A 27,975-nucleotide genomic window follows, 5' to 3' on the forward strand; every position below is an offset into this window, starting at 1 on the left:
GGACAGGGAAAAGAAAAAAGAAAAAAAGAAAAAACAGAAGAAAGAATTAGAAATAGTAGGAAAACTTATACTAGTAGTGAGAGAAAAAGGGGCAAGAGCCAATTAGGGCTCCGTCGGAAAGTTGCACCCAAAAGGTAGCGCCCTGCCTTTTTCTCTCTCTCTCTCTCCCCCCACAGCTCGCCCGTCCCCATTCTGCTCTCTGCCATTTGGATTTGAGAGCGTCTTTGGTCAGCCTGACACCTCTCTCCAGACGAAGATTTTGATGATGATGAAAAAGTAAATGACTGATTGATTCTTCCTGAGCCAACATTTTCTATTTTAGGTTTTTGGGTTTTGTTGTCAATCTTCTGGAGGTGAAATTTGAGGTGGTTTAGCGTTGCTTTTTCGTGTGTTTCTGGGCCAGTGGAGTGCGATTCTCTGTGGATTCGAGATGGTCGTCTTGAGGTGATGAATTTGGAAGATCTCTTATCATCAACCCTGGCTATTGTTTGGTCTAGTATTTCGCTCTAATTCGTGTGGAACACATGGACGATTCATGGGTTTCCACGAACTAAGCTTTTGGCTTTGAGCCCCGAAAGCATTGAATTTTTTGCGGGTTTTGGAATCTTGGCACCAAAATTTCAACTTTCTTGGCTCGTGCTATGAGTTGCAAATTTTGGAATGTTATGGTGTGGTAGAGATTTTGGGGGAATTAATACCGAAATGGCTGCCGAGTCGAACACAGGGTTTCACCGCGAGGAAAATTTCGGTTCTATGAATCGGCACGCGATATCGTTTCAGTCCGGGGCGATAAACAGCACGTCCGAGATGATTCCGATGAGCAATTACTTTGGGATGAACAGCTCTGGAGACATGTTATTTCCTGGGACTTCCAACATCATTAACAACAATCCCGTGATAAGTCAGGCTGGGAACCCATCGGGTTCTTCTCTTGTTCTTGATTCGGTGCCCGGCCTCAAGCACGACACCGGGTTGGCCGTGGAATGGTCGGTCGAGGAACAGTACAAATTAGAGGACGGCCTCGTCAAGTAGGTCTTTCTTCAGGAATTTGTTATGTCTCTGGACTTTGTTGTCATGTACATGATGCGTAAATTTAAAATAATCATGTATTATTACTTGTCTCTAGTTCATTACATGGTATTTAATTTATGCTGTTCAGTTCCTCTATTTGATGCTAAATTATTGTCTGTTAACTATTTGGCGGGTTGCCCCCCTTAATGTTTTGAGGGGGCATTATCTCATGGACTTATTGGAGACTTGAAGTTAATAGTCTTTGACGCCAATGGTATTAGTTTAAAAATGAGAAACAAATATATGAACTTCAGATGCACTCACACACATGATGCACTAAATATTTGGCAAAGCTTCAAACATTATGAGTTTTTACTGTTGATGGGAATTCAATTGATTTGCTCTTGTGGCTCTATTAGCAAGCTCATTTTCATGTTTTCTTTTATTTGTGCCAAAAACTTCTTGCAATTCAACACCTCAATTTTTCATAGTTTCAATTATTGTTTGAAATGTCGTAAAGTCTCACTCTTTGTCAATGTTATGTGTGTTTTTTAGCTTCTCTGCACTCTTTTGGCATGTAATCTATCAATCGTAAGGTTTGCTACAGTAACGTTAACCACTGTTTCTATAAAGTTGTTGAATGCTTGTTACATCAACTGCTTAAATTTTGATTTTACTTCTGTATTTCGGTTATCATTTTCTTCTTCTTCTTCTTCTGGTGTTTAATATTCATGTGTTGGTATTGTTTGTAACTCCCTAGGTTTTCTGATGAACCAAGTATCATGAGGTATATCAAGATTGCAGCCACATTGCGTGATAAAACTGTTCGTGATGTTGCTTTGAGATGTAGGTGGATGACGGTAAGCTTTTCACTACATCTCATGATGTCTTTTGAGCTTTGTTTATCATTTTTGAACTTTTGAATCACATGGTAGAGACTTTTTTTCTTGCCTTTGTGTGGTGATAAAATGGTGTTATTTCTTTGTTTCCTTTTATGCTGATCAGGCAATTATTCTTTTGAGTTATTAGACCATATAATATAAATCAGTAGGGCAGAGAGTTGAAATGCAAATACTTATAATCAAACTAATTTCCTTGCTTTTGACCTTTTAAGGGACCCAAAATGATGGTTGTCTCCCCTCCCTTACCTTTCTTTTGTTTTTATATTTATAATGCTAGAATGGCATTTTGAATATGTGTCATTTGAAATTAATTAATTATATATATATATATATATATATATATATATATATATATATATATATATATATATATATATAGGTAATATTGGCATTTCTATTAAAAATTTTGTGCTTTTCTGCAATGTGTACTTGCTAAAATAGAATGTTTTTGTTTGGTTCTTATATTTTAAGAATATGTTATTCCCTTGTGCCTATGTGGATGAGGTGTAAAGTGCTACATCTGTCATCATCCTCAATCAAGTGGTTGATTCTCTAGAGTCCATTCAACTAAAAATTCTTCTGAGAGTAAGGAAGTGTTACGGTCCTCCGTAACGAGGGGTGGACGGTGGATAATTGTGATAGTTGGTGCGTGGGATAGTAGGGTATTCGAGGTACCCTAGGCCTCCTAAAGTTAGGGTTATTCGAGAAACCCTAAAAAAACTCCTAATCAACTACAAGAGCTGAATTATAATAATTTTCTTCTTGATATTTTATTCATGCTTCAATACCCCTATTTATAGGGTTACAAAACCGAATTGCGGAAACAATAAATAAATAAATATTACAAACCTAAATAAATATTACTAATTCTAAATACGACTAATACCATATTAATAAACCCTATTATTCTCTTAAAGAGAGAATACAACTCTTACCTTATTTAAACATAATCTAATTATTCTATTAAAGAGGGCATAAATATAATTCCAATAATGCCCGTGCCACATACCTTAGGTACGTAACAGGAAGGTATTGAGTGAGAGTCGAGCACATTATGAAATATAATGGGCTACATTCACTTTATGCCTTCCTCATCTTTTGTGGCATAGAGTTACAAGGACCACTTCATTCTCAAGTAACCACTTTGTGCTTCAGATCCATATACGATGTTTGAAGTTTGAACTTTAGGCCGTGTCCTTTACTATTATTTGTCGACACTTCAAGCGAAATAATTATGAAGTGTAGTGTCCAGTGTTTAATATGCTCTTGTTCATTTTTTTTTTTTATAAGTAATAAACTAGTCTTATTAAAAGCGTAAGGCGCCCCTAAGTACACCAGAAGTACACAAGAGAAAGCACCTAACTAGAAATCAAAAAACGAATTAGAAAATCACTAAAACTAAGCGACAAAGGGGACACAAAATCCAACGTCCAAAGAAACAAAGTATGTAAAAAAGAAGCTAAAATATCCTCCAAAGACCTCTCCCAATCCTCGCCTATTATTTCTTTCCTTTCAAACACACCAAAGAATGCATGTTGGCACCATCTTTCAAATTGCGGCACTCTTTGGCCTTCCAGACGTCCACCAACAAGCAAACAAGTCAAGGACTCTCTTAGGCATAACCCAAGACAAACCAAAACGAGTAAAGATAGCACTCCACATAGTGTAAACCACATCACTAAGTGGATTTTGTTCCTTGAAAGAGCTAAATAATCTCTTTTTTCTCTTTGATGGTTAACTTGAACTACCCTCCAAATCATGGTGTGGTTAAGCTATTACTAATGGCCTACTAGGGCGTAAGGTAGGTTCACTGCATATCTGAAGGCTGGAAAAAAGATAGCGCGGTAATTGACAGGATGGAAAAAACTGTGTATATCTGAAGGTGGGAGGATTTCTCTAATTACTCTAATAAATTGAACTTTTCCTAAATTTTAGATTTTCCGTTTTAGACTAACTTCTCATGTGTTGTAGGTTTCTCCTAATTCCAATAAAGTTCCTTATAAATTTTGCCAACTTATCTACTTTCTTTCTTGCTTCTTGCTCCTAATTCTATGGCTAATCAGTTGGCAAAGTTGCAGAGGGATTTTTTGTGGGGAAGGGTTGGTGAGGAATTCTAATATTCTCTATTAAATTGGAACATGGTGTGCTTTCCTATTCAGAATGGAGGACGGGGAATCTGAAAATTGAGTATCTCTAATCAAGTTCTTCTAGGGACGTGATTGTGGCTATCTAGAGACAGGTTGAGTCACTTGTGGAGACATGTTATTTGTGTTAAGAAGGGTAAGGCTGGGGTCAATAGACGTTTCCAATGCTAAGGGGGTCACATTTATTGAAGTTTGAAAAAGCTGAAGGGGTAGTCGGAAGACATTTTCAAGGATTGTAAACTTTGCGGTAGGGGATAGATGGACAATGGAGATTGGTATGATCTTGATTCATTGATGTATGTTTGAAGAATTGGTTCTCGGATTTACTCCGATTAGTTGAGGATGATAATGTTGTAGCTTCAAATATGTATACGTAGGTAGAGGGAGTTAGACACGAGAGTATTAGATTCTTTTTTGATAAGTAATAAACTGGTTTTATTAAAAGCGTAAGGCGACCCTAAGTATACTGGAAGTATACAAGAGAAAGCATTTAGGTAGAAAGCAAAAAAGAAATAGTGTAGGAAAAAGAAAGAAACCCGCCAAACAAACCCATAGGGACCTAAGCCTTAAAGCACAAAAACCGCAAAGAGCATTCAAAGTAACAAAAGAAAAGCCCAAACAAACCCACAAGGACCTACCCTAAAACTTGAAACCCACAAGGAGCACTCAACGTTACAGAATCTGAGCCTTTCCTTTCCTACTCCTAGAGGGCACGCTTGCATCGTCATAGTTGATGGAGCTCTTCAGATTTTGCAACTCTCTCATCCCTTTAATCTTAAGACGCTTACCCTTATAAACCCTATGGAACTCTTCAATTGCATCCAACAACGTGAAGGACATATCTTCATCGTCAATGCCATCAGACACCCAATCCATGGGCATGTCGGGAGGAAAAACACCCAAGGGGTAAGGAGAGTCTCATTCCTCCCCAACTCAGCCTTTAGCCCCCAGATCCCACACAACAATCTCCCCAGACGGGCCAAAACCTACCGGCCATTGTTGAGATTGGATCAAGCCATCTGATATGAAGATCACACCCTTATCAATGATCGAAGAACCACAACCACTCAAGGGGGAGGGAACACTTGGGAGGAGGAATCCTCGCCGAAGAAAGCTAGATGGAGGAGACTTACCCACTTCCCCACCTGGCTTCGGTGAGGACAGTACCACTGTCCCACCCAAAATTTGAGAAGAAGCACCCAAGCACGGCCTCAGTGGAGCACTGATAGCTGTCACCGCCTCATCAAATAGAAAAACATCCATCTGAGTAGTTTTTTCGATCTCCAGTGATATCTCATGACCGATTTGGACTCGGACGGGTAGATGGTAGCCCCACTCTCCGACATCACCGGAAGAGAAAAGCAAATCCTTTCTCCCAATGCAGCCGTCCCCAAAGAAGAGAACTCAAAACCCTTAGAATCCAAAACCCCGAACCCCCAAAGGGAGCACTCACATTTGCTGGAGGCGAAGCAGCCACCTCTGGCCAAAGCCCATCTTGCTGAACCAAAGCAAGAGGTTGAGCAGAAAACATCAGAGTGTCCATCGGAGAGGCAAGCACGGCTTCCTTTTGAGAATCTGGTGGAGGAGAAACCCCCACCCCGAAATTTGACCAAACTTCAGATAGCTTGGATTCCAGAGAAAACCCCTCAGAAAGACCCTTTGAATCCAAATTTGCGTACCCAAAAGGACCACTTACTATGGAAATCGCAGTAGACCCAGAAAATGCCGAACAAGGGGAAGAGATCGCCGGCAACGCCACACTAGGAGGCGCAGATGCATACACCGAATCACAAGAAACTGGCCTAGAGAGATTTGCAAATCCCTCGGAACTAGGTTGATCAACGGCCAACCCGGTGCCTTCGGGAAGAAAGGAGAACTTAGCACTGGTCTGAACAGACAACCCAGAATTGGTCAAAAACCTAGCACTGGTCGGAGCAGACAACTTGCCACCCAAGTCGATTGTCTTCGTCGCCTCTGGCTATTGAAGACTCGAAGAAGACCCACAACCCACGAAGTACTCCAAACCCGCTTCAGATTCTGAAGGGTTCCCTTGACTCGTATCCTCAATCCACTTCTTTGTTTTGGGCTTCGCCAAAACTCGGCCCAGACAGAAACCTTTGAATTTGAGATTAGGTCTAAGACCCAACCCAAACCCAGATGAGTGACCCATCAATGAACCCACAACCCGACCCACCAATCTCACTAGAAGCTTCCTGCATGTATGCAATTTCAAAAGAGGCAACGGCTTCCTCGCTGATCTTAGCGTGCCTTGGGCAGAGGGAGACGTGATGGATATCCTAAGCTCTGTAGATTCAGCAACCGGTCCTTACCCAACGGTTCCTTCTCCAACACTGAGCAGTCCATGGCCACCCTCACCTCCTCCAATACAGCTAGCCTCATTGCCGGGAGAAAATCGAGTTCACGCCTCTTTGCAAGCGGAAAATGCACCTTGATAGGACCCTCCGACTCACCACCTTCGCAAACGACGAAAGAGCACCACCCAAAGATGGCCAAAACCCACTTGAGCTTGGTAAGGAGGCCTTCAAACCTAAGACCTCCTTCCCATTCTTCTTCTCCACCGGAGACAGCACACCAACGAGAGAAGACCTAGACGAAGATTCCAAGAAAACCAACACCTTGCCCAACTCATTAGCCACTCTATTCCATCCCCGCCCTCCTCGTCCCTCCGGGAACAAGATGAACCCTGTTTGTCCGCCCACTGCAAATACCGCCAGCTCCAAGAAACGACCATCCTTATTGTAGCATTTCCGAACAATTTAAGCTGTTGAATCTTCCCGGAAGGATTTAACAAAATCCTTGACCCCCTGAGACTGCAAAGCCTCCTTCACCCCATCGATAACCCAAGCAATACACTTTGTTCCCATACGCACAATCCCAAAAAAACCTTTCCTTCTCTCCAATCCACTGAGAAAAGGAAGGTTTTGGCCTCCGCGAAGAAATGCCTATCCAAAGCCAACCCCTAGAGTGATCGAGAGAGTTGAACCCTAGTGGAACGTGCCTTCATGCGCCTCCGCTGAGGTGAAAATGTCTGAGAAGATCGAGAGAGAAAAAAGGGGGGGGAGAGAGAGAAGTGGAAGCTAGAGAATTAGATTCACATAGTCATTAAACTTTGCATCTGCAATTGGTTTTCTTCAATTGAGAATTGAGTGTCAATTAGTTTACGGATGTATATTTTGATCTGTGGGAGCCTTCTCCCACTTGTTTTGACTATTGGAGTTTGTTGCTAATGGCCTACTATGTGAAGCTACCAGTGAAGAATTTCCATTGTTCAATATTTTTCATAATAGTGATTCCTACTTGGTTTGTGAGTTGTCATGGGGAGGTTCTTCATAGAAGCAAAGTCCTTTGAGTTCATTATCGAGTCATGGGGAGACTCCTTAAGGCTAAGAATAGTAGAACAAGGGAAGGGCTATTTACATTCGATGTTTTTGGAGAAAGAGGGAGCTTCATGGTTACTCTCGATGATCAATGAGACGGCAAGAGATGAAGACAATGCCAAGCTTTTTCGAAAGTTCATAGATTCTTTCTTTATTTATAAGTAAACGACAAATATCTTTAAAAGTGTAAAGACACTCTTTAAGTGCACAAGAAATATACAAGAGGAAGCATCTAACTAAAAGAAGCAAAAAGAACAAGGAAGTCACTATAATTAATTGTTAAAGGAGAAACATTGGCAGATGTTCAAAGATACAAAGTTTTGAAGAAAAATGACTTAATCTCCTCCAAAGTCCTCTCACGGTTCTCAAAACATCGATAATTTATTTCCCTTCATAAACACTGTAAAAGGCGCGTAGGCACCATTCTTTCAAACAACAACACTCTGCATACTGCCGGTAGTCCACTAACAAGCATACATGTTGAGTTCACGTCGAGGCATAACTCAAGACAAACCAAAATGATTGAAAGAGGCAATCCAAATGGCATAAGACCCATCACAATGAAGAAGAAGATGGTCCACAGTCTCCCTTTCCCTCTATCACATGCATCATTTGTCCACCACAATGACGTGCCACTTCTTGAGGTTATTCGTGGTAAAGATTTTACCTAGAGCCACTGACAAGCAAAAAAGACTGCCCTTGGGGGAGCCTTAATTTGCTAAACACTCTTCCAAGGGAAGTGGTAGCTTTCACTACAAACCAAGGAACAATAGAAGGATCTCACCTTAAACAACCATTTTTGGAGGGGACCCACCACAACTTACCTTCACTATCTTGTCTCACTCTAGCTAAATACAACACCCTGAAGAATGAGGCTAAGACATCTACCTCTCAATCATGAGGCGCTCTAGCAAAGCTTACATTTCATTGGAACCACAAAAAAACTCCAAATAAATTTGGATAGACTTCCTTAAAGGTCACATCCCCACACCACTGATTATGCTAGAATCTAATCTTGGAGCCATCTCCTACCTCAAATCTTGTATATGTTCCTAATATTGCCTCAAGGAATTTGGTAGATCTAATTTGTTTTTTAGATTGTAGTAGATAGAGCCTTAGTTCTCTTGTATACCCTTCGTGTACAAGGGCTTTACCTTTTTTTATAAAATTATTATTGTTCACAAAAAAAAAAAAATTCTTCCATAATCCCACCTCAAACGCACTAGACGACTTAATAGAACACCACCCACCCCATGAACTGCCAAATTTAGTGTCCACCGCCACTTTCCACCAAACTTCTCCCTCATGCACATAGCGCCAAAGCCATTTACCTAAAAGAGCATGATTGAACAATTGTAAGTTCTGAATTCTCAACTGTCCCTCTAAGAGTGGCAAACAAAACTTGGACCAGCTAATCAAGTGATATTTGAACTCTTCGCTTAGCCCACCTGAGGAGAAATCATGTTGAAGCTTCTCAATACGGGTTGCAATACTTGCAGGTAGGGGTGTAAACGAGCTGAACTATTCATAAGCTTACTTGAGATCGCCTTGAATAAACTCGACTCGTGCTCGAATTGATTATTAAATGAGCTATTCATGAATACGAAATTAGGCTCGATTATTAAACGATGCAAACTCGTATAAACTCGGCTCGACTCGATTAAAGCTCGTGAAGCCGCTCGTATAAGCATTGACTCGTTTATTAAGGCTCGACTCGTATATAAATATAAAAATAATTTATATATTAATTTGTTAATATATAACTTATTTTTATAATATAGTATATATTTTTTTTGATAAGTAAATAAAATTTTATTAAGGAAAAAAAAATAAGACGCCCTTAAGTACACAGAAAGTATACACAGGAACGACCAAAGCTAACCCACAACCTAAACCCTAGAACCCGATAAAGAGCACTCAGAAACAACCCGCACAGGAACCCAAACAAAAACGCAAGGAAAAAACCAAGGACCCGCAAGACAACCCACAAAACCCACCAAGGCTCACCACCCTACATCATGTGAGCCTTGCCTTTTCTACGCCTAGAGGAGGCTTTAACGTCGCCATAATTGATGGAGCTTTGCAATTTAGGATCTCCCTCTTGCCTTTGGTTATATATATATATATATATATATATATATATATATATAAAATAATAAAAATGAATAATATCAATACTTAATTGTTAGTCATATGATATAATGACAATCCAGATACTTAATTTTATTATACATGTAATATAATAGGATTATAGGAGTATATGATCATATAATAATATAACATTATGGCATATGACATGTAATCATTTTATTATATGTTGTATGTATTATCATTAGATATGTAATAATCATTACTCTATTCTATTTTTAAAGTTTCACTTTTCTCTTACTTATAAAAAAAAAAGATATTTAATAATCATTACATCATTTATTTTTATTTTTTTTGTAAGTTATATAGTTTATTTAACATACAATATAAATATATATTGTTTATATGCTATATAATGTAATATTAATTTTTAAATGAGTTCACCTCTCTTTTTTGTATGTTAAGTAAACTATATAACTTATAACAAAATCGGCCGAGGTGAGCTTAATTTTTAAAACTCGTCATGAGCTTGAACTTGGCTCAGACTCGTGATAAATTTAAATGAGCTGAGCTTGCACATGCACTATTCGCTCAAGCTCGACTAGTTTACAACCCTACTTGCAGGGAGAGGAAATTGGGACATAAAATGCGTAGGCAAATTAGAAAGTGTGCTCTTAGTAAGGGTAATCCCACCATCCTTGGACAAGTACATCATTTTCTAACTAGCCAACTGTCGCTTTATCTTTTCAATGACTATGTCCCAAATATGTTTAACCTTGTAGGAGGCCCCCAACGATAGGCCGAGATACTTCACTGGCAAAGAGGAGACCCCACAACGTAGAATACCCGCCAACCCTTCCACATGATCAACATTTCCCACATGAACCAATTTTGACTTAGCCAAGTTAATCTTCAAGCTTGAAGCAGCTTCAAAGCAAAGGGAATAGGCAATGTAAAATACGGAGATGATCTGGATTAGCACTACAAAAGATCAAAGTATCATCAACAAAAAGGTGAGAGCAAACAAAACCACGAGCATTACCCACGAAGAAACCAGACAACAACCCCCCACTCAGCAACATAAATCATTCTACCCAATGCCTCTATCATAAGGACAAACAACAAAGGTGATAGAGGGTCCTATTGTCTCAAGCCTCGAGAACTACTAAAAAAACTTGTTGGAGTGTTGTTCAGCAAAATCGAAAAACGCACCGAAGAAATGCAATGAGCTATCCAATAGCACCATATCCCCCCAAAGCCACACCTTCTCAGCATATACAACAAAAGTCCCAGATGGTGAAATAATGGTGGGACTTGGTGTTTTTGTACTCCTTGTTATGTATTTGCTAATAAGCTTAAACGACTGAAGCTTGATTTAAAATGCTGGAACAAGGAGGTCTTTGGAAATGTAGTGGAGAGAAAAAGTCCTTAATGGAGGAGATCCAGTCCCTTAAATTTTAGAAGAGGAAAGGGGAAGGGCTTTGGTGAAAGCAGATTTGGAAAACGTAGTTCTTATGCAAGAAGTTAGTTGGAGGCAAAATCTTGCATAAGAAAAAAGAAGAGGAGAGAGTCAGAAGGGCTTTGGTGAAAGTAGATTTGGAGAACATAGTTCGTTTGCAAGAAGTTAGTTGGAGGCAAAATCTCGGCAAAATACGAGATTTTGCCTTCATCTTGCCAACTCTCACAAAAGGAATAAATTTAGCTCTAGTCTTAGCATTGGTGGTATTGTTACCTCCGATCAAGAGGTGATCAATGATACAATCATTCAGTATTACAAGAGTCTCTTTACGAAAACAGCTCATTGGCACCCCAAATTAGATGGTTTTGAGTTTCCCTTGTTAAACTCGGCAAAAGTGGATTGGTTGGAGAGATCGTTTCAAGAGGAGGAAGTCTAGCAGGTGTTGCTTAGTATGGATGGTGATAAAGAGTTGAGACTGGATGGCTTCATTATTGCCTTCTTCCAACTGGGTTGGGCAACAGGGAAGGATGACCTTATGCGCGTCTTCCATAACTTTAATGAGCATGGTTTGATTGAAAAGAGACTTAATGCTACTTTCATTGCCCTTATCCCTAAAAAAATTGGGAAGATGGAAGTAAGGGATTTTAGACCTATCAGCCTGGTGGAGAATGTTTATAAGATTTTGGCTAAGGTCCTTGCTATTAAAATGAAACAGATGTTGGTTCACTCATATCGAATAGTCATAATGTTTTTTTATAGGGGGAAGACAAATTCTACACTCAGTTATTATACCAATGATTGTCTGGATAACAAATTGATATCAGGAATTCCTGGTGTTTTGTGCAAGCTGGACTTGGAAAAAGCCTACGACCATGTCAATTGGGTGTTTCTCGCCAACCTTCTAGGGTGCCTTGGCTTTGGCACAAAATGGAGCGAATGGATGTTCGCTTGTATCTCCACGTCTTGGTTCTCTATATTGATTAATGGTAGTCCGCATGGTATCTTTGCTAGTTCTAGGGGCCTCCGCAAAGGGGACTCGCTTTCGCCTCTCCTATTTGTGATTGTTATGGAGGCTCTTAGTAGGATGTTGTCTAGAGCTACGGTTGGGAGTTATTTATTTGGATTTCGGGCCGACTTCTAAATTACAGCCCCTTAGGAAATTTCCCATCTTTTTGTAGATGACACTCATTATGTGTGATGCAATTCGAGATCGGATCCTTAATCTAGGACACATTTTTTTGTGCTTTGAGGCCATTTCAGGTTTGAAGGTCAGCCTTCGAAAATAGAATTAGTTGTGGTGGGGCAGGTACTGTATCAGGTAGAGTTGGTCAACATTTTGAATTGTAGTATATCTTCTTTGCTTTTGAAATATTTGGGACTTTCTTTGGGCGCTTCTTTCAGGTCATAAGTTATTTGGGATGGGGTAGTTGAAAAAATGGAAAGAATATTGGCTAGTGGGAAGAAGATCTATTTGTCTCGAGTTGGTCGTCTAACCCTTATCAAGAGCATGTTATCCACCTTACCTACGTACTTATCTTTTTTTTTCCTTTACCAGCTGATATAGCTAGAATATTGGAACGTCTTTAAAGGGACTTTCTTTGGGATGGTTTTAGTATCGAGCCCAAGCTTCATCTAGCGAACTGGAAGATTGTTTGCTCCCTAGTTCCTAGAGGAGGCTTGGGTGTGAAAAACCTCATGCTGTTTAATAAAGCTCTACCAAGTAAATGGGTTTGGAGATTTGCACAAGAAGAGAGTTCCCTACGAAGACAAGTGATCGTTGAGAAGTATGGGATCTGGAAAGGGGGCTGGTGTTCAAAGGGCACTTGAGTGCCATACCAGGTGCGCCTTTGGAGGAACACTAGGAATGACTGGGAATTTTTTCAATTCGGTCTCTTAGAGCTACTTCATTGTTGAATAACTCAAAGGTGGGGACACTCCAAAGAGGCCATCTTTATTCCCGCATTATTATTTTAGAGCATTTGGAGAGAAATAAGTCGGCGCCTATTTGAGGATTGCAAGTCTAATGTACTATATTTAAGATCCTCCTTTTTGAGATTTCTTTTATTTTCAGAAATGTTGGGCGGTTCTCAAACAAGATATTATGGCGGTTTTCTCAGAATTTCATAATAGCTGCCAGTTCGAGAGGAGTTTGAATGCAACTTTCGTCTCCCTTATCCCTAAGAAGGCAGTTGTGGAGGAGATTAAGGATTTCAGGCCTATCAGTTTGGTGGGAGGGGTCTACAAAATGATTTCTAAGGTCCTTGCTGATAGGCTCAAATCGGTGTTGGGGAAAATAATTTTGAGCTCTCAGAATGCCTTCATTGGTGGTAGGCAAATCTTGGACTCAGTTCTTATTGCCAATGAATGCATGGATAGTCAGTTGCGGTCGGGGGAGGCAGGGTTATTATGCAAGCTAGATTTGGAGAAAGCATATGACCACGTGAACTGGGATTTCTTACTCTACATGTTTCAGAGGTGTGGGTTTGGGGAGAGGTGGAGGAAATGGATTAAATTTTGTGTTTCTACTGTAAAATTCTCCATTTTGGTTAATGGTGTGCCTACAGGTTTCTTTCAGAGTTTGAGGGGGATTAGACAAGGCGATCCTCTTTCTCTTTTGCTGTTTGTGGTGGTTATGGAAGCGTTTAGTATGATGTTGAATGAGTCTTTGCTCCAAGGCTTGCTGTCTAGTTTCTCGGAGGGCATCAGGGATAATGAAGCTTTTGTGGTGAATCATTTGCTGTTTGCTGATGATACATTAATTTTCTGTGGGGCATAGGCTGAACATGTTCGAAATTTGAGGTACCTTTTTATGTTTTGAAGCGGTGTCAGGGTTGAGGATTAATTTAGGAAAATCCGAATTGGTCCATATTGGTGAGGTGGATGGTGTGGAGTCTTTGGCACATATTCTGGGTTGTAGAATTGGGTCTCTGTCGATGACATATTTGGGTCTGCCGTTAGGGGCGTTGTTTAAATCTCTCTTTATTTGGAATGGGGTTATTGAGAAGGTAGAGCGAAGGTGGCTAGTTGGAAAAAGCTTTATTTATCCAAGGGTGGTAGGGTGACGTTGATTCATAGTACACTGTCCATCATTCCTACTTATTATTTATCTCTGTTTCTCATTCCTGTGAGTGTAGCCAAGAAATTGGAGCGGCTTCAAAGAGAGTTTCTGTGGAGTGGTATGGGGGATGAGACTAAATTTTATTTAGTCAATTGGCATTGGGTTTGTTCTCCAATCAAGGTTGGTGGATTGGGAGTTCGTAATATTATTAAGTTTAATCAAGCCTTATTGGGGAAGTGGATATGGAGGTTTTTGCAGGAATGTGATGCTTTATTGAGATCGATGATTGAGGTGAAGTATGGGAGTGTGAGGGGAGGTTGGAGTTCATTACCGGTGATGAGGTCTTATGGTGTGAGTGTTTGGAAGTTTATCTGAAGGAGGTGGGATAATGTAGCCAAGTATTTGTGTTTTGAGGTGGGTGAGGGGTCTCATATTCGCTTTTGTCATGATTTATGGTGTGGGAACATGCCTCTCAAGCTATGCTCCAGCTTTGTACTCTATTGCTCGTTTTCCTGATGCTTGGGTGGAATTTGTCTGTGGTAGGAGGTGTGGCTCATTGGAATGTACTTTTTATGCGCTATGCTCAGGATTGGGAGGTGGAGATGGTGATATCTTTCTATGAACAGTTATACTTTATTCGGATTCGGCACGGAGAGGTTGATAGGGTGGTGTGGAATCTTTCTAAGAAGAGGAATTTTGAAGTGAAGACTTTTTATAAAGCATTAGTTTGTCACAAGGCGTCGTATTTTCCTTGGAAGGGTATATGGCGTGTTAAAGCTCCAAAGCGGGTGACGTTCTTTGTTTGGACAGCTACTTTAGGAAAGATTTTAACTCATGACAATTTACGTAGGTGTGGTATTGTTGTGGTAGAGTGGTGTGTTATGTGCAAGAAGTATGGGGAATCTGTTGATCACTTTCTTCTACATTGTGACGTGGCATGGGTTGTTTGGAGTTATTTTTATAGCTTATTCGGAGTGAAGTGGGTTATGCCTAGTAATGTCGTGGATTTATTGAGTGATTGGGGCACCTTGTTGGGTCATGGTTATGCTATCCGTATTTGGAAGTAGGTTCTTTTATGTTTTTTGTGGGGCTTGTGGCGTGAGAGAAATTCTAGGTTTTTTGAGGATGTGGAGGTTACGGTTGGGGCTCTTTGTAGAAATGTGCTTAATATGTTATATTTGTGAGTGTCGGCGCATAGCCCGAGTCGTATGTCGTTTGCTGATTTCTTACTTGCATGTTCGTTTATCTTCTCTGATTAGAGGCTCTTTTGTATACTTCCTATGTACTAGGGTTGCGCCCTTTTGTGCTTTTTAATGAAATTATTACTTAAAAAAAAAAAAAAAAAAAAAAAAATCTTTTAGATTGGGCTTTAGCATATCTTCCTAATTTTTCCTCCTCAAATCATGTAGATCTTGTTAACTTTTTAGATTTTCGACACCATTGGGTTGGTTGCATCTCTTGTATAATTTTGGTGTGTGAGGGCTTTGCCTCTTCTTCTAATAAATTGTTATTCATCAAAAAAGATTCACATGGTCATTTGAATATTGGGAGTCAAAGTCAGATGAATTTATGGTTTGAGGTGAAGATAGGATACAATGTAGGGTAACTAGAAATGGGAGATCTGAGCTTTTGTACTTTTATTACCTTTAGTAGTCTCTAGGGGTAAATTGGGTGATTCCTAGGGCAGTTCTGGAGGCGCTTACACGTTGAAATGAGAGGTATGGTCATCTTGATAGTTGTGAGATTTGAAGTGTTGTCCCAGTTGTCTTTTATGGACATTGTGGCAAGGTCAAGTTATGCTTAATCAGAACTTGTTAAAGTTTTTTTGTTTTTTTTAATTTATTTTTTAGCAGAACGCATCAAGACCTCCCCAATATTGGGTTAGTGGCAAAGTGATCCCTCATGGTTTTTTGATTTAGAAATTTAACTCCCAGAACTAAGCAGCAGAATGGTAAGATTGCTCCTATCCACCTTTGATCGAACTTGTATTAATTCAATGATTTTATTTTATTTTTATCTTTTTCTTTCATGGTTTCTCCTCTTCCACTTCCTCCTCTTCTTCATGCTATCTACCCAAACTGCCATAGTGGGGGCATTGTCCTGACCTCTTCCCTAACCATAAAGAAGATGATTTTGTTGCTAACCAGGCCAGTATAGAGGACACCATATGCCTAAAAAGTTCAAAAGAACTCGTATGTATGAAATGAGGATGACCTGTGATTAAACATCAGATTCTTACTCGTGCAAAGGAACTATTTCTTGGCAATTTGCTTGGCACTTGTTCCTCTCTTACAAAAATTCCCAAGGAGTAGAAGGCATGAAAGGAGCAAACTATTTTGCTTAGTTAATTTTCTATAGGCTTTTGCACGTTGGCAGCTCAATCCGTTGCTTGTTCGTTATGTTAGTGCAACGGCTTTTGTGCATTGGCAGCTCAATCCGTTGCTTGTTCGTTATGTTAACGCAACAGCTTTTGCGCATGGGCAGCTCAATCAGTTGCTTGTTGGATCAAGACCCTCCATTCTTAAGAAGCTGTACAGAGCTTTATCTAATGCCGTCTGGGAAAGCCAATTCCCTGGTTCAACATCCGCCGCTGCTCCATCGAACCTCTCTTAAAAAACAAAAGAAAACAACAAAAAGAAGAAGTAAAAGTCGAGTCTTGGCATATGTTAAGAGGGATGTGTTTCATTAGAACAAGGGAAGAGTAACCTTTTTGCCATTTGATGGATTTTCTGATTGAACAATCCACATGGGATGGCTTATAATGTCAAAAGGCATAATCATGTTTGGGCATGTGTCCTTAGCCAGTCTGAAAGGAAGTGTCAGTGCCTGCTCTTGTCCAAATGTCAGTATAGAGCCGTGGATTTTTTTTTTTTTTTTTTTTTTTTTTTTTTTTTTTTTTGTATTTATCAATATTTTTGTGATTGCAAAATATCTATGAATGTTATGTGTTTGTTCCAATTGTGCATAAAATAACTTTACGTCTGTTGATCTGTCTCAAAAGTACACATTGAATTTTTTGCAGAGAAAGCGAAGAAAACCTGAAGAACATAACGTAGGAAAAAAGGTGAATAACAGAAAGGTATGTGTGTGAAATTTATGAAAGTCTGATATTTATTTATTTTTAATCTCTGTTATGTTATGAAGGTAACTTTAAGAAAAAAGTACAAATACTCCTCTTAAACTATTACTTCATTGTCAAACTACCAATTATGTCGGTGTCCCTCCAAAACTACCAAAAAGTGTCTGTCCTCCCCAACCAACAAAAAGACAAAAATAACCTTAATTTTCTTTTTTTTCAATCAGACAAAAATGTCCCTGTACATTCGGAAAAAAAAAAATAAAAAATAAAAAACATTGATTTTTTTTAAAAGAGAAAAAATAATTTTTTTAAAAAAACAAAAATTAGAAAAATGAAAAAAAATAAAAACCAGTTTTTATTTTTTGTTTTTTTTCTTTAATTTTTTGTTTTGTTTATTTTTTTTAGATTTATTTATTTATTTTTTTTTTAAGAATTTTATGATGGGTATTTTTGTCATTGGGCGGACTTTGACACAATTAATAGTTTGGGGAGACGTTGACAATGAGGTAGTAGTTTGAGGGGGGTATGTGTACTTTTCCCTAACTTTAATTTGCTCAGGAATTAAGTTACATGGAATTAATTTTTCTTGATTTCCTTTTACTTATAACAAAAAAAAAAGTTGATAAAGGAAAAAAAAAATGAAGGTAATCTTAAGTTATTTTCACTCATGATCTTCAGCACAAATTAAAATTAATTCCGTAATTGAAATATATGCCACTTCCAAGATTGCACATTTACTTATCCTAAATTAATAACCTAAAGTATTGGCATTCTGAATTGCCAATACTTGTGTTTTACATTAAATATGATATCTAAATATATTTTGTTACTAATTGTATATCTATGTGTGTGTGTGTGTGTGAGAGAGAGAGCATACAGGCTCGCGTGTTTGTCTTAACCCCACAGATTTCTCTTTCCCTGTCACAAACTCTTTACACTGTCAACATGCTTGCAGTTTCATCTAATGAAACTTGCAGCATCAGTTTACACATGGAGACATTGCTTACTGTCACCAGAAGTACATATTGGTAGCAGCTAGTTTGATGTAATGTAATAATAATATATATCAACACTGGACTAGTGATAAAAGTTCACACATAGTGAACTTAATTTTTTACTATTCATTTGCTTAGTTATAAAACCATATATGCATCCTGTTTTAATTTATTGAATCAATTAATGTCTTTAGGATCTAATGTTGATTGAAGAACCAGTATTCTAAAGATCATCCTTCTTCAGGATAAGCTGGTGGAGTCGTCCTCAAAGACCAATATACATTCTTCTTCGCCACTGAACTTTGCTGCATATTCCCTTATGATGCATCATATGGATCAGAATGGACGCATGCCTTATGAAGGTTAGTGTTTTTCGTGTTATCTACGAAAATATCTGATGCGACAAGGAGAACTTAGATGTAGAGCAGATCTGATATGAACTAGCCAAAGATGCCAGATTTCAAGCAAATTGATGCTCACAAAAGGGCTTAAGAAGAAATTCCAACCATCAACAGAATTATAGCGAAGAGAAGATTGAAGTTGGAACAGTAAAACATCAATTTCTAGGCTCCAAAGAGTCCAAGAACTCTGATCTGAAATTTCATATATTAGGGAAGAAAAGGCTGCCTACAATAACTAAAAAAAGGCTATTTATAATATCCTTTAGTAACCCTGGAATCTTAGCCCTTCATCTTTCATAGAACAAATAAATCTTAACCATTCAACTTCGTTAAAAGCCACATGCTAGTCACATGACCTTTTTAAAATACTAAAAACATAACAATATAAAGTATAACATAATAAGAAAAGACTGGTCTTGGGATGGCTGATGGACTGGATAAAATAGATTAGTGGGCTTCTTTGCTTTGGGCTTAGATGCTCATGCATCAATATCATTGTTATTCTTTCTTAACATTTAAAACTATTTAGTTGCCTATTCCTGTTAGGTCACTTCTTCCTTTGTTTTTGCTATCAATATTCTTTTACTATTGTAGCTAAACATTCCAGACTGCAGAATTAGCAGTGTGATATTAGACAATCCGAAGTGATAGCTGTAGATTTAGTTTATGAATTCCTACTTGTGTTTAGTTTTCCTTCTTTTTTAAAGTTATGGTATTTTAGTAAAGAGAATGGAAATTATGTGGCCCATGGTGAGGACTCAATGGTGCTGTCTCAAAACTGTTCTCTTGATTCTATTGCAAGTTTTCTTAGTTAACCATAGTAGACTCGTGCTTTCATAAATTCATCTGTCCTTGAGTATCTTGTTGTCTTCAAATGGGTTCTGGTTTTGGTTAGTCTGGAAGAGAAGTTCTTCATAGAATCGTAAATTGATTCATCACTTGTGTGCATAGACAAGTTTTTATAGTTATGAAAACAACCACTGTGGTTGAGAAATCACTTAATAGGTTTTCATGTTTAGCAAATTGATGTATAGTTGCGTGACAAGAAGCTAATAAATATAAGGGAAGAATATTGTAGTGGTCCCTTGGGTTTAATCTTCTATCAAATCACTCCATAGGGTTTAAAATTTATCAAATCACTCCTTAAGGTATGTTCTGTTATCAAATTGCTCACTTTGTATGCTCACCGTTACAGATTTTTACCAAAATTGTGACTTGTAGGTCGAAGATCGCATCAAACCTAATAAAATAGGTCCCTGTGTATGGAAGTGGCACCTCAACTTGATTTATGGCAAAAAAAAATGAGGGGGAGGGAGGTGGGTGGGTGGCGACCCCACCATCACCCCTTTGCTCGGGTGGGTGGGGCAAGCCCGTCCCCATTAGTGGGTGGGGCGACCCACCCATGCCATCCGCTAATGAGGGTGTGGCCCTTTGCCCAGTAAGGGCATGGTGGGGGCGTTGCCCTTTGCTCCGTGAGGGTGTGTGTTATGTACCCGTATTTAGGGAAAAGGGAGAAGGGTATTATAGAAATTATATTAATGCTCTCTTTAATAGAATAATTAGAATTAGGTTTTAAATTAGGTAAGTATCGTATTATTATTTAAGAGAATAATTAGGTTAAGTTTTTAAATAAGGTAAGAGTCGTAGATTATTATTATTAGATAAATAAGGAATATTGCTCATAAAGCAATATCTCCAATAGGAAATTAAGGGATTTATATCCCATTATATTAGGTTTTTTATTAGGAAGGAAATAAGGGAATTAATTGTCCCGTTAGGTTTAGTATTATTTATGTAATATTTATTTATTTATTGTTTCCATATTTTTAGCTTGTAACCCTATAAATAGGGTATTGAAGAATGAAATAATATCAAGAAGAAAAATTATAAAACAACTCTAATAGTTGCTTTGGGAGTTTTCTAGGGTTTCTCGAATAACCCTAATTTTAGGAGGCCCAGGGTACCTCGAATACCCTACTATCCCACGCCCACCACTATCCAAATCATCATCGTTCATCCCCCGTTACGGAGGACCGTAACAGCTGGTATCAGAGCCAAGTTTCGACATGATGGAGCAACGGCTAGATCGCCTGTTGAGCACGTTGGATTCAATGGAAGAACGGCTCAAGAAACAATTTGAGGAGATAATGGCAACCCTCACCATCCAGTTCCAAAAATCTCGTGCAAAAGACACATCCCACACAAGCTCTTCACAGGTAATATCACTCTCATCTTCACCATTAGAAAAGATACCAGAAAAACAACCCGAACAACTGCCTAAACCCACAAATCCACCACAAATCACCCTGGCAGAACCATCACCACCCAAAATGCCAGCCAAAACCCAAAAAAACGACATCTTTTGGCCAAAACCGAAAGTTCAACCACCACCATCACCCTTAGAAAAACCACCCGAACAACAACTAACCAAAACCACAGCCCCACCAAAAATCAACCCATCAGTAGAACCACTCCCTAAACCTACAGCCCAACCAACACCTCCAAAATCCGCACCATGTTCACCCATCACCCAGCCACTCCATCACCCACAGTATCCACCCCCGAAACCTCAAAGCCCAGCCACCCTCTTCACGAATTGCTCAACCCAACGTTTCGAACACATTAAGACCACCCACTGTCAGCCACAAAACAAAAGACCCAAACCAAGAAAACCAACCCCACTGTTGAGACCCAACCTCTTTCACACTGATTGGTCCAGAAGAAGGAAACGGGCAAGGTTCAAAACAAGACATTTCCTGGCGAGAAGGAAGCCCCTTGCAGTGTCTAAGTTCGGCGTGAACGGGTTGGGCCGTGGGAAGGAAGACACGGTCTGGGACAAAAGGGTACCGAAGAGGAAGAGGCAGGTGCGGCGGGCCAACAACCGGGGCTTCAAATTCAAGGTGTCGGCAATTCGGTGTTCAGCTAGGAAGAGGCTCGGGAAGGAGACCAGGTCGTGGCTAAGAGTGGCGGGCACAGGCCAGCGGCAGGGAGCAGGGCTCGGGAGGATGGGTAGCGATCCAGAGGGTCCGACGGAGCGCGGTTCTCCTCCGAATGGCGTTTCAGGTCACCGGCGACCACCCAGACGCCCCCCTGACTGTAACGACGCGAAGGACGGAGATTCCGGCATGAAGAACGGCAGCCCAGACCTTGCCGTCCAAAACAGGGAGTTCCTCCGGCGAGCTATGGACAGACGAGCCAAATCCGGTTTCTGGACGGAGGAGGCCGTTCGAGCTTGCCTTGCGGAGAAAGAACAAAGATGGAGTCCGAGACTGTCGGATCTTTTGCTGGAGGAGATACGCCATCAGGATCGGTTGCGGATGGGAATTCAAGAGGAGTTTTTTGCTGAAGGAGGAAGGAAGGGCATCCAGGGCGGCATGAAATCCGGGTCTGCCGTAAAAAAGGATTTTGCCCAATCTGATGACCCTAAATGGAAGACTGCGGATGAGAGAATTAAAGATCCCCCAATATTATGCAATTATTTTCCCAATGCTACCCTCCACGTCAGCAGCAATTGAAGCATATATTTCTAGGACCTTGAGGACAAGGTCCATTTTAAGGGGGTAGGAATGTTATGTACCCGTATTTAGGGAAAAGGGAGAAGGGTATTATAGAAATTATATTAATGCTCTCTTTAATAGAATAATTAGAATTAGGTTTTAAATTAGGTAAGTATCGTATTATTATTTAAGAGAATAATTAGGTTAAGTTTTTAAATAAGGTAAGAGTCGTAGATTATTATTATTAGATAAATAAGGAATATTGCTCATAAAGCAATATCTCCAATAGGAAATTAAGGGATTTATATCCCATTATATTAGGTTTTTTATTAGGAAGGAAATAAGGGAATTAATTGTCCCGTTAGGTTTAGTATTATTTATGTAATATTTATTTATTTATTGTTTCCATATTTTTAGCTTGTAACCCTATAAATAGGGTATTGAAGAATGAAATAATATCAAGAAGAAAAATTATAAAACAACTCTAATAGTTGCTTTGGGAGTTTTCTAGGGTTTCTCGAATAACCCTAATTTTAGGAGGCCCAGGGTACCTCGAATACCCTACTATCCCACGCCCACCACTATCCAAATCATCATCGTTCATCCCCCGTTACGGAGGACCGTAACAGTGTGGGTCGGCTCACTAGGAGAAGGGCCACGCCCTCACTGGTTGAGGACCCACCCATGCCCTCATTGGGTGGAGGGTGTAGGTGGGTTACCCCACCCACCGATAGGGGAAGGGGGTGGGATCGCCTCATTACCCCCTCCACAAGTGGGGTTGCCACACCCCAGCAAAGAAGTGATGGTGGGGTGGCCACCCACCCACCTCTGTTCCCTTCTTTTTCCATTTCTTTTTTCTTTTAACTTCTTGTTTCTTTCTTTTTTTTTGCCATAAGTCAATTTCTGTTTAAACCCTAATGGCAAGTACACAGAAGGAACAAATTGATAACGTAGTATACCTTAAGGTTTGATTTGAGAAGTTTTACACTCTTAAGAAGTGATTTGGTAAAAGGTTAAAACTCTAGGGGCCTTTACATTTTTTTTCCCTAAATCTAATTATAAGAGTTTTGAAAACACCACCAAGAAAGCATAAGTTTTCAAAACTCTTTTTCGACTCATCAAAATAGAGTTTTGAAAACTTATGCTTTCTAGGTGTTGTTTTCTATTACTCACCATAAGGAGGCCTTGGTGACGGATCTTGTACAGTTTTCTAACGACTCGTTACCTTATCAAATTGGTGAATGACTGGGAGGTGGAGTTGGTCACTTCGTTCTTTAATCTTTTGTACTCTCTTGGGTTGAGTCGAGGTGGCAAGGATGGAATGTGTTGGATCCCTTCCAAATGGCAGATTTTTGAGGTCAGATATTTTTATAAGGCGTTTAGCTTTTGTTGGCTTTTCCTTTCTTTGGAAGAGCATTTGGAAAAATAAGGCTCCTACGAGAGTGAAGTTCTTTATTTGGACAATTGTGTTTGGAAAAATATTGACTTTGGATAATATGAGAAAGAGACATGTCTTCGTGATGGATTGGTATTGTATGTGCAAGAAAAGTGGGGGAATCCATTGATCACCTTTTGTTCCATTACGAGGTGGCTTGAGACTTGTTGGTTTTGGTCTTCCATCTTTTTGCGATAGAGTGGGTCATGCCCCAAAGGGTGGTGGAGCTATTGGCTAGTTGGAGAGGTCAATTTGGAAGCCTCCATAATATAGAAGCTTGGAGGATGATTCCTATGAAACCCTAGGTAGTTAATCCCACATTGAGAATATGAATTGCCTACATTGAGTGGGTGGATTATAAAGATGCTCATGGGTATTAAGTCCCTTTTTTGTTCTTTATTAAGTGAGATTATGCTTGATAAGTGATTTTATGGACCTTCAATTGCAACTTGACTACTCTTTTTTGAGTAATAATGCAAATGTGGCTAACATTTTTTCCTGAGCCATTATAAATTGTATCATAGCAACTTCGTGACACCATGATGTGGCGTTGAGGTATTGCATGATGGGACCTTGACAAAGACGTCAGAGATTCGAGTAGGAGAGATTCTACTTTGGTTCATTATTAATTGAGACCTTGAGTCGGTGGATTATAAATGTGCTTATGGGTGTTAAGTCTCATAATAGTTTTTTACTGGGCTTTATAAGTAATTTAAGGGAACTTCAATTGCAACTTGACTAGTTCTTTTAGAGTGATAGCGTAGATGTGGCTAGTGTTTTCTCTAGGTTGTGACAGTTCTCTTGTGCTTAATAGGGTGTATTTGGCGGGAACGCAATGCGCGAAATTTTTGGTGATTGTGAAGAGTTCGGTGATAAAGTTAAGAGCTATTATGTTCAAATCCCTATATGGTTGGATGGCTGCTCACAATAGCCCCTTTTTTTTTTCTTCTTTCTTTTCTTTTTTTTTTTTTTTTTTTTTTTTTTTTTTTTTTAAAAAAAATAAAAAAAAAAAAGAAGGGATAATTGCACCATTAGTCCTTGTGGTATGCCATAATTACAAATTACTCCCTATGGTTTAAAAAGTTCATGGGAGATCATTGTGGTAAACTATAATTACAAATCGATCCCTAGAGTCAAATTCTGTTAAAATTTGACAGATTCTATTAAATGCCACATCAGCGCCACATCAAATCAATAAGATGGCGACACGTGTCCATCTTAATAAAAAAAATATATAAATTTATTAAAAATAAAAAATAAACTTTTTCTGTTTTTTTTTTTTTAAAAAAACCCGCGTGCCAACCCCAGTGGTCGCCGGGGGTGGCGCGCGGCCACCCCCAATGGTTTGGACCTACTAGGAGTGGCCATCGGGCCACCCTTGGCCATTGGGGGTGGCCGCGGCCTCCCCAGTGTGCGCCACCCTCGGCTACCTCTGGTGCTAGCCCAGCCACCCCCCCCCCCCTCCCCCTTTTTTTTCTTTTTGAATTTTAATTTTTGAATTTTTTTTTCAAAAAAATAAGATTTTTTTTATAATAAATTTATATTTTTTTTATTAAGATGGACACGTGTCACCATCTTATTGGTTTGATGTGGCACTGACGTGGCATTTAATAGGATTTATTAAAAATTTTAACGGAATTTGACTTCAGGGATCGATTTGTAATTATAGTTTACCACAAGAACCTCTCATGAACTTTTTAAACCATAGGAAGTGATTTGTAATTATGGTATACCACAGGGACCAATGGTGCAATTATTCAAAAAAAAAAAAAATCTTGGTAGTTTTTGGATTTGTATTCTTCTCCCTAGTTGGGTGTCTTTCATATATACTCCGTGTGTATTTGAGTTGCTTCTCTCTGGACTTTTTAATAAGATTGTTACTTATAAAAAATAATAATCTGATACTGGTGAGTAAATAGTTTTTTGCCAAAAGTAGTGTACTGTTGTAAGCCATTGCTCAATCCATTCTAATTTGAACTACATGGAGTTTAATACTTTGGTTGGGTGATTACAATAACTTTTGATGTTTTAGGATCTCTATTTTATGATATATGGCATTTGATTGGTAGCCTGATGAGTTGAATTACAATTAAACTTTAGCTGCAATTTAATGGTTTTGTAATCTTAGGAGTATATAGTTTATCAATGTGCAATTGAATCCCAAGTAGTGCTTATACTTCATCTATCTTTCATTTTTGCCACCTCAGCTAATATATGTTATCTCAAGTTCATTTGTTAAAGCTGCACATATGTACGGTCATTACGATGTTTATTTTATTTTATGTAGGTGTCATTGGTTGCAAGTCATCTAGTTTTTACTGAGATTAGTGTTTTCTTTCGTAGTCTCAGGAATAGGTGGCGCAACAAAGCATCTCTTGGAACAGAATGCTCAAGCTTTTAACCAAATTACAGCTAATCTTTCTACATACAAGGTGAATTCCTAATACCCTATTTTTCATGGTGATTCCTTTACAATAAATTTGCAAAGGATGTTGATGCAAACAACAAATATTAAATGTAGGGAAAGAAAAAGGGGATGCAGTCTAACAGTCTTACTGTTATGTGTAGTTGATACAATATATGAAACAAGGCAACTTTAGTTATTTAAGAAAACATCTTGATTCATTCAAGGATGCTAGAGTGCTACCTACCATTATGCAATCCATAGGTTCAAAGTGGCCTCCAATGCACCAATATGTACAGTTTGAGCACGGTACACATGTAACATTGTCAATGTGAAGAATGACAACACATAATTATGCTATTTTTATGAACTTGCCATTCTATAGCATTAACCTAAGTGATCATCTTGTGTTAGCTTAATTTATCAGTTTTTTTTATGGAACTCCATATACTCACTATGCACAAAAGTTGAGGCTTTTATACCACTTGGTATTGATGCCCATATTCTCATTGGATCTGAACTCATGTTTTCCCCTAATGAGATGCTATAGTCGATAATACTCTGGCTTAATAAATTTTTTAGAAGCAATATAGATAATTAGTCTTGGAATGAGAATTTGAAAAAAAAGAAAAAAAAAGAAAAAAAAAAAAGGGTTCCTGAAACTACTATGCATTAGAGATTAAAAATGACATTAATCTCTCTATTACTCTATATCTAATTAACCAATATAGCTAGCAGCTTATGATAAGCATAATTTACCCAATGAGAAATCATGGATTTCTTTTAATTTTTAGCGATATAAGGGATAAGCAAATGTAGGTTTACAGTTTGAGTAATTTAACCATGCTTGTTTTTTCAATCCGAGAACAAGCATCCTTTTTTTTTTGATAAGTGCAAGCATGATGGGTTTTATGGCACAAAACAGGGAGCTCTTGGTGCTCTCTTGGCTCAGATGGGTTTGTATGTCAACTTTTTCCTATTATTTTGTCTTATAACTTCCAATGGATCTCTTTTTTGAGCTTTACTAAATAAGTTTTGGGTCCCTGAATGTGAGTATCAGAGCATAGTAAAATAGCTTCATTTCCTCCTCTTACCTATATACTTTTTAAGATAGTTGCAATTTTTTCCCCCTTGCTGTGTGTGTGTGGACCTTCTTACCTATACTGCTATCACCATGATATAAATTGAATTGTGGGTTTTTTATCTGGGGTAATAATTTTCTGCTTCTGCAAACAGTTGCAGGATAACATCAATCTCTTCTGTAAGACGAGAAACAATATTTCTGCTATCCTAAATGAGTATGTGGATGTTCCTTATATGTTGATCTTAATTTAAATGCTGTCAATTCCTGTTCTGGTATATGTTAGGGTTTGGTTAAGATATTGCTTTTTGTGAGTGCTTTTTCAATCTTTGTAGTATGAGAGATATGCCTGGCATAATGAGCCAAATGCCGCCACTGCCTGTATGCATAAACGAGGATCTTGCAAACAATATTTTGCCTAACACAACTTAGGTAAGCTCTTACTTGAGTTACCTCAATTTGCATACTCTATGAGAGGATTTCCATTTATGTGTGGTTGGAGCACTGCTATTTTCTTCATATGAGAACTCTTTTTCCGGACTTCTGACCGCAATTTATTTGAACTGTGTGGAGATCATCACTATATTACATTAAGTTTACAATTTCCTTACTATTCTCCTGTTAAGAGTTTTTCTTGTGATGACTGGAAATAGACAAAATTTGGACTAAACGATTTATTGTTTCCCTTTTTTTTTTTTAAAACAATTCTAGCAGACAAATTAGTGATCCTGATGGACTTGCCTTAAATGTCTGAGCTCACCAGTGTACAAGTTCTTTTATTTTCTGGGAAGCCAAGTTATATACACATTTGAGGAGCCTAGCTTATTTGAGGACTAGACACGGCCTGGCCTCTTCAATTTTTGGGCTTCTACTTGGCTTCGGATTTACTGCTCCCTGCTCTATTGTGTTTCCTCTGCAGTTAGAACTTGTACTGTTATTATTGTATAAATAAAAATTATTTTGTGCATACGGATAATGATATATGAGTATAGTTTGAGATAAATGCACTCTTTATTATTTTCA

At 38.7% G+C, this 27,975-nt stretch overlaps 1 protein-coding gene across 3 annotated transcripts; it reads left to right on the forward strand.

Moving 5' to 3' along the window:
• The first annotated feature begins 46 nt into the window (after positions 1-46).
• LOC133878197 (uncharacterized) lies at positions 47-27,975 on the forward strand. 3 transcript variants are annotated; one of them, XM_062316735.1, is made up of 8 exons: positions 47-1,028; positions 1,772-1,871; positions 17,083-17,139; positions 18,379-18,496; positions 25,817-25,899; positions 27,108-27,169; positions 27,288-27,384; positions 27,667-27,975. In XM_062316735.1, the coding sequence occupies exons 1-7, from the start codon at positions 661-663 to the stop codon at positions 27,382-27,384; spliced, it is 885 nt and encodes a 294-aa protein (XP_062172719.1). In that variant the 5' UTR covers positions 47-660; the 3' UTR covers positions 27,667-27,975. The 3 variants fall into 3 exon arrangements, with proteins under 3 accessions (XP_062172719.1, XP_062172710.1, XP_062172701.1); XM_062316726.1 differs by having other exon boundaries at positions 49-1,028; positions 25,811-25,899; positions 27,664-27,975; XM_062316717.1 differs by having other exon boundaries at positions 50-1,028; positions 25,811-25,899.

The sequence above is a fragment of the Alnus glutinosa genome, chromosome 1, assembly GCF_958979055.1.
Source record: "Alnus glutinosa chromosome 1, dhAlnGlut1.1, whole genome shotgun sequence".
Lineage (NCBI taxonomy): Eukaryota > Viridiplantae > Streptophyta > Magnoliopsida > Fagales > Betulaceae > Alnus > Alnus glutinosa.

Coding starts and splice junctions, on each gene's coding strand:
- LOC133878197 (XM_062316726.1), top strand. CDS start 661: ATGTTATGGTGTGGTAGAGATTTTGGGGGAATTAATACCGAAATGGCT. Junction 17,140..18,378: donor AAAAGGTGAATAACAGAAAG/GTATGTGTGTGA, acceptor ATCCTTCTTCAG/GATAAGCTGGTGGAGTCGTC. Junction 25,900..27,107: donor CTAATCTTTCTACATACAAG/GTGAATTCCTAA, acceptor TTCTGCAAACAG/TTGCAGGATAACATCAATCT.